The sequence below is a fragment of the Symphodus melops genome, assembly GCF_947650265.1.
Source record: "Symphodus melops genome assembly, chromosome: 4".
Classification (NCBI taxonomy): domain Eukaryota; kingdom Metazoa; phylum Chordata; class Actinopteri; order Labriformes; family Labridae; genus Symphodus; species Symphodus melops.
Genome location: NC_136694.1, coordinates 226,547 through 234,046, shown reverse-complemented (window position 1 = coordinate 234,046; position 7,500 = coordinate 226,547). Strand labels below are relative to the sequence as shown.

Genomic DNA, 7,500 nt, shown 5'->3' with positions numbered 1-7,500 from the left:
CAACCAAACTTTGATCTTATCTGCGCGGTCAAGTTCAAGTTTGAATGACAACACAGAGAGTCAGAGTGTAAGAACTCCTGCAGACGGCTCTGAGCTCACGGAGGCGTTCGCCCTCGTGACTCATGGAACATTTGTTTTCTATCTGCAGACCTGAGAAACACTCGAAGGAATAACTTTTAATCAAATCAAGTGAATGTTCTTCGTTTGCATCCAGTAATCAACATGATATTTGAGTTTCCACATTCCGGGGAAATTCCCAATTTGGTGCTTTACACAATATTGGCTGCGCCCACTGAATGCCACAGAAGAAGAGAGCGGCATGCTGGGAGATATTTCTGTGCTTTCCTCTTCTGTGTCCCGTCTTTGAGGCTGCTATCAGGAGTAACAGAGGACATGAGTCACGATCTCCTTCACCTTCTCTCTGTGGGAACCACGGCCCCATCCAGGATCTGATTTCAGCTATTTCTGCTCCTGTCCTTTTTCTGTCCTTTCTTCAGCTCCAGTTGACTCGTGTCTTTTGTGTCTCTGGTTTGTCCTTCCTTTCTGTCAGACATATGCAAGTGCTGCCGAGCTGCAGAGACTTCTACCCAGAATCCTTCCAGAATCATCTTTGAAGAACAGTCTGCTCTGCACGTCTGATGACAGTTGAATTACTGCTAAAACATGTTTGAGGATTCAGTCTAATCAAGTCTAATCATCACAGAGAGCTGTCTGGCTCCGCCCCCTCCTCTCACACAGGTCAGCATGTGGTGGACACTGTAGCTTCAGTGTTTAGCCAGCTCTGCATGTAGAGACACTGTAGCTTCAGTGTTTAGCCAGCTCTGCATGTGGTGGACACTGTAGCTTCAGTGTTTAGCCAGCTCTGCATGTGGTGGACACTGTAGCTTCAGTGTTTAGCCAGCTCTGCATGTGGTGGACACTGTAGCTTCAGTGTTTAGCCAGCTCAGCATGTGGTGGACACTGTAGCTTCAGTGTTTAGCCAGCTCTGCATGTGGTGGAATCTGTAGCTTCAGTGTTTAGCCAGCTCTGCATGTGGTGGACACTGTAGCTTCAGTGTTTAGCCAGCTCTGCATGTGGTGGACACTGTAGCTTCAGTGTTTAGCCAGCTCTGCATGTGGTGGACTCTGTAGCTTCAGTGTTTAGCCAGCTCTGCATGTGGTGGACACTGTAGCTTCAGTGTTTAGCCAGCTCTGCATGTAGAGACACTGTAGCTTCAGCGTTTAGCCAGCTCTGCATGTGGTGGACACTGTAGCTTCAGTGTTTAGCCAGCTCTGCATGTGGTGGACACTGTAGCTTCAGTGTTTAGCCAGCTCTGCATGGGTCTGTAAAGCTTTCTGCGTTCTAACCTCTCTCCATGTTTCATCTCCAACATTGATCCTAGTTTGAGCAGCTTTCTGCTGCTGGAGCTTATTAGAAACATGCAGAGGCTTTTTAGCTCGGGTACAATCACTTCTATCTGAAGCAGTTCCACTGCCCGCTTCCATCGCTGCAACACCTGTTCACCTGATAACTGCTCTATGTAAAATGACTGAAATATATAAATAAATGTCTCTCTCTATTAAGGAGGAGCTTTGAGCTGAGGCAGCGGCTCTATGTGTCACACATCTATGTCCGTCCTCTTCTGTTCCCATGAGAAGGATCTCTGTTTGGGGCAGAAGCCACTCACAGCGTAACCCCTCCGCCCTCCCCCAGAGGACCAATTGGCGAACATGAAGCGGCCCGGCCCGCCACCGTGGAGATGTACGCCGAGGCTGAACAGAGACGTCAGACGGAGGTCAGGCTGGAAATAAAACTGAATGATGTCAGAATGAAGACGAGGAGGGCGAAGACTAATAATCTGCCTCTCGGTGACTTTCACTGTTTAACGAAGTCTCAACCAATCACTTCAGATCAGACTGATCACGACAACATTCATGGAGCTCGAGTGAGAGTTAAGTCAGTCTGTTTTATTGTATATTCTCATACTGAGTGAAAAGCGGGCGGCGTGGGCTCAGGTGGTCGAGTTGGTTTGATCCCCTTCTCCTGCAGCCATGTCCCATGTGCCCTTGGGCAAGACACTTCACCTGAAGTTGCTCCTTCTGTTTTATCAGCGGTGTATAAATGTGTATTAATTTTAGAGGTGGGACTTGATTAAAACATTTCAACTAATTAACTCAGGACTTTCTAATTAATGAATTGAAATGAATCGCATTTTAAGTGCATCACAATATTTGCCCTAAACAGCAACACTCAATCTAAATTTAGTGGATGAATGAATGTGATGCATGCAGTGTTACTTCTCAGTTTCATAAAGCTGTTGGATCTTGTTTTAAGTAGTTTTTATGCTCAGCAGCAGCTGGAGAGTTGGATCACACGTTGCTATCTGAAGCACATTTTCTAACACCTTATCTTCTACCACTAATAGTGGTCTACAGTCCAGAGCAATCAATTTAGAGAGTGAATTTGTAAGTTTATCAGACGTTGACTAATTTTTAGACTAATTTTGGTCCTGAAGACAGTCATTTGGTCGAGTTTATCCTGCAAAGACTTCCTGTTTGTACTTATGGCAAAGCTAGTGCGAAGCTAGCGATAAGCTAGCGCGGAGCTAGCGATAAGCTAGCGTGGAGCTAGTGAGAAGCTAGCGATAAGCTAGCGCGGAGCTAGCAATAAGCTAGCGTGGAGCTAGCAATAAGCTAGCGTGTAGCAATGACAGTTTAACTGTGATTAAATTAAAAAATGAACACATTATTTTCTTGTAATTAATTAATCATGATTAACACGTTAAAGTCCCAGCCCTAATTAATAGATGAGTTAACACTGACATCTTTAGTCACCCTGTCGAGTTCAAGCACCAAAGATTCAACATGACATCTGATCATTATCCATCTTGGCTCAGTCTGAGCCTGCTTACATGTTAACATGCTACGTGTTCTCATGCACTGTGTTCATGCTGCTCAGTGCTGATCGGGATGCTCGTCCTTGTCTTCTGTCTCTTCTCTGCTCTCGGTGTGAAGGTGTTTCTGTTTCCTGTGACTGAGGGAGTCAGGAGGATGCAGACTCTCAACGTCCTTCACTGATCTGTACGTGTGTCTGTCGTCGCTCCGTTTCTATCAAAGAATTTAATCTGTTCTCTGAATCTGTCAACTTCTGCAGAATAGTTTATCACTGTGCAAATAAACCGACTAACTGACAAGTCACACTGTCCCCCCCCCCCCCCCCGACATGTCCAGCTTGTGTTTCATAAGCTTGGGACCAAGCCATCTGTCTGGAACTAATCTGTGTGTGTGTGTGTGTGTGTGTGTGTGTGGAGTGAAGAGCAGCAGGACGGACGGACGAGAGAGAGAGAGAGAGAGAGAGAGAGAGAGAGGGTACATCCTGTGACAGAGGGCAAACCTCATGTTCTCGGACTCTGTGGTTTGCCCCCGTGCCCCCAAATCTCCCATGATGCCTCAGAGCGTGGCCGTGTTCAAAACTCAAATCTTGCTGATTCGTCTCAATGACCAAACAAGGCTTCAGGATTCACTGCAGCCTGAAAACTCTGAAGATCAGAGCAGCTTCTATTCTGGCTGCAGAGCTTTTACTTCTTCTGTCCACCCGTTTCTTTTCCTAACCCCCTAACCCCCCCTCTCCCCCCCCCCTCTCTCTCCGCCTCCCTCCCTTCATCTTCAACCTTTTTGCTTTTTCTCTCTGCTTCCTCCCTCCCTCCTTCCTTTCCTTTTCCTCTTAGGTCTCAAACAGAGAGGGCACTCTAATGGACCTCCCTCAGGTCTCCTGTGCCTCCTCTCCTCCCTCCCTCTCCTCCCTCCCTCTCCTCCCTCTCCTCCCTCCCTCAGACCTCCTTCTCTCAGCCGGCCCCAGATAAGACGGGGGCAGAAGTATTTCTCTTCGGCCACTTGTGAAACTGGAGCCACCAGAGAAGCTTTGAAAGAAAACTCTCTCCCGTTTCTTTTGGAGAATGGAGTTCAGGACAGCGTTCACTGACACTGTTCTGACCTTCTCACCTTCACAGTGAAGCATCTTCTGTCATCTCAGCGTCTGTTTGGAAATCACACAGCTCCTCATTCCTGACTCTTCATATGATGCGGCTGCATCTTTTCACCTGCTGTGTGATGCATGTTTTCAACTCGAGGGAGTCATGTCAGAGCTGCAGAGGATCCACAGAACAGAGGCTGCGATAAGGAGACAAACCTGACGACAGAGGAGACACTGAACAAACAGGAGTGAGACAGGAGACGATGGAGGAAGAATAAAAGATGATTGGGACTCACTGAGCAGCTCGTCTGATCGTCACCTTAAAGTCAGGCGAGGATTCAAACCTCCAACAGACCTCCTTCAGATCAGCACAACCTGCAGACAGGAAGCAGCTCGTGGACTGACAGGTGCAGCAGGATGAATTAAAGGCCTGATCGAGCATCATGAAGCTGTTCAACATCAGTCAGGGGTTTCTTCTTCTTCTTCTTCTGCTGCTCTGGACCTTCTCCGCTGTCGTCGGAGCAGCCGGGGTCTCGAGCGGAGAACAAGGACGATCAGGAAAGAGCCAGAGAAGAAGAGGAGGCGGTGCAGAGAGAAGGAAGCTCCACCGCATCCAGCAGGGTCAGTGCAGCTACACCTTCATCCTGCCCGAGCTGGACGGCTGTCAGGGCGCAGGATCTTCAGCTCGAGCCGAGCAGCACGGGACGAGCGTCGCGCAGAGAGACTCGCCGCCGACAGACGGGGAAAGGTCGACTCAGAAGCTGCAGCAGCTGGAGAGCACGATGGAGAACAACACGCAGTGGCTGCAGAAGGTAAGAAACTCATTCTTCTGTCTTCATTCATGTCGGCTGTGGCTCAGTGGGTAGAGTCATCGAAGGTCAACCAGAAGGTCGAGAGTTTGATCCCCAGCTCCTGTGAGCAACATGTCCGATGTGTCCTTGGGCAACACACTTAACCCCGCGCCCCCTGCTCTGTATGCGGGTCGCTGCTCCTGTGGTCGAACGCTGGGTGCGCTAATCGCCCCACGGGGACAAATAGAGTTTCAAAAAAAAATAAAAATGTCTGGAAACTTGAAGTTCTTTCATGCAAGCATCGATGTCGTTTCCAAAATGTAAATGAAATATAGATGTTTCCATCTTCACAGCAGGCAGCTGCAGAAACTGAGCGTTTTGGTCTTTTTCATTTTGAAACTGAAACTGATTCAATTCAGTTTAAAAAACTTGATTTGTCCGTGGAGACGATTTAAAGGCACAGAGCAGCAAACAGAGACAAAGTGCACGACGTTAAGATACTAAATGATAAAGTCAGATACAACGCATGATAGTGTCAGTATGACAAACAGGTGAGTGTTTCCACCTGCTGCTGATGGACGTCCCTCCTGAAGAAACACAACCATCAGAAAGGAGACGTCCATCACGTCTCCGACATTTTGTCTCTGCAGCTGTGTCCGCAGAGAGACTGTAAGAAGTGATTTCAGGTGGGAACAAATCTTTCTCTGTGATTTGGAGGAAGGGATCAAAGTTTGTGGTCACAGAGACTTTGAACACAGAGAGCCTTCCCTCCATCTGGGTTTAGGCTAAATGGTGTGTGACGAAGCTGCCTTAAACCTGGTTGAAGGGCTTTGGTTTATTCTGCAGAAGTGCTGCTGAACATTTGACCTGATGAAGCTCAGAACACCATGAGATCACCACATCTGAGAGATCTTAATATCTCTGCTGCTGTCCACGTGTCGCCGGTTTCATCGTATTGTTCACTTAGACTGTCTGAGACATGGACGTAGTGTGAGTGTCCGTCTGAAGCCAAACATGTGCTGACTCCTTAACATTCGATCATCTAGAAACAAAGACCTGGTGCTGAGGCCGGGTCTCCTCCCTTCTATCTCCTGCTTGTCACTCACACAGGCCACACCCCTAATTATGCAAATGAACACATCATTCTTAAAGGTCACATATTCTATAAACTCCTCTCCTCCATGTTCCTCTAACATGTGTCTCTAGTCTACAAAACCCCCAATCATGAGAAAAGTCCATCCTCTCCGTCTTCTGCCTGCTCAAACAGGCCGTTTGGAGATGTTCCCTTCATGACATCACAAAGGGCAGTAGCCCCCTCCCCCAGGTGGGTGACACTCCCACAGCTAGGTGTTTGTTCTGCCCTCTGAGTCTGCCTTCTCACCGTAAACAATAGGACATGGAGCCAGAAAGCAGCGAGTACACCCGAGCCCTTCCAGAGAGGGGGCGTGGTCAGACACAGCTCATTTACATATTTAAAGCTACAGACACAGAAACAGCCTGTTCTGAGCAGGGCTGAAATAGAGGGGTTTATAGACACATGTTGTATTGTTTTATAATAAATCATATGATACTCAGTCATAGTACTGATCCCAGCTTTTTGCCACATTGTCGTATGTTACGGTATCAGATTTCCAGATTGTATCGTATCTGTAATATCATATGGTATCGTATTAAACTGTCTAAAAACTCATAGCTGTGTCAAACATAGTTGTATATTAACTCAGACCACACAGCGCCCGCCGCTCTGCTTCCTCCTGACAGACGGATCTGTCTCCTGTCCACGAGCAGGTTGAAGTGATTTGGGGTGCAGCAGGTGATGTTGATCCACAGAATCAGATTAGTGGAAGGAAAACATCTTGGAAGGGAGTGTGTGTGTGTGTGTGTGTGTGTGTGTGCGGGGAGTCTCCATTCATCATCATTAGAATCACTGATACTGAAGAGAAGAAAGAGAGCCGCCCCAGCAGTCGTCTTCTTACTCCAGGAATGTTTGCTGGACTGCAGATTGATGGAGATCTCTTAGTTTGAGCGATCACAGCCTTCACAGAGTCGCCCGCACATCGAGACCGGGATGGATGACCTTCATTTATACCTCAAATGTTGTGGAGCTCGTTGGAGTGTTACCCCTAACCCACAGACATGTTCTGGCCCCCTGAAAAGCAAAGTGAATGGGCCCTCCACAGATGTAGCATTAGCCTCCTGGCTTACATTAGCCTCCTAGCTTACATTAGCCTCCTAGCTTACATTAGCCTCCTCAGCTTACATTAGCCTCCTCAGCTTACATTAGCCTCCTCAGCTTACATTAGCCTCCTGGCTTACATTAGCCTCCTCAGCTTACATTAGCCTCCTGGCTTACATTAGCCTCCTCAGCATACATTAGCCTCCTCAGCTTACATTAGCCTCCTGGCTTACATTAGCCTCCTCAGCTTACATTAGCCTCCTGGCTTACATTAGCCTCCTCAGCTTACATTAGTCTCCTAGCTTACATTAGCCTCCTAGCTTACATTAGCCTCCTGGCTTACATTAGCCTCCTCAGCTTACATTAGCCTCCTAGCTTACATTAGCCTCCTCAGCTTACATTGGCCTCCTAGCCTACATTAGCCTCCTAGTTTACATTAGCCTCCTAGCTTACATTAGCCTCCTCAGCTTACATTAGCCTCCTCAGCTTTGGGAGACCAGTGAAAAAAGTTTGTCAACAAGTTCCTTTTGGGGTCAAGGGTCACCTTTCTTTCTAACCTCCTGACTTTGTGGCGGTCGTGGG

At 47.8% G+C, this 7,500-nt stretch overlaps 1 protein-coding gene across 1 annotated transcript in view; it reads left to right on the top strand.

The window, feature by feature from the left end:
• Positions 1-4,352: 4,352 nt before the first annotated feature.
• Positions 4,353-7,500, top strand: part of angpt4 (angiopoietin 4) — a 21,755-nt gene continuing 18,607 nt past the window's right edge. Inside the window, exon 1 of the mRNA XM_079341175.1 lies at positions 4,353-4,763. Coding sequence (XP_079197301.1) covers positions 4,395-4,763 — 369 coding nt within the window. The 5' untranslated portion in view covers positions 4,353-4,394. The remainder of the gene's footprint in view (positions 4,764-7,500) is intronic.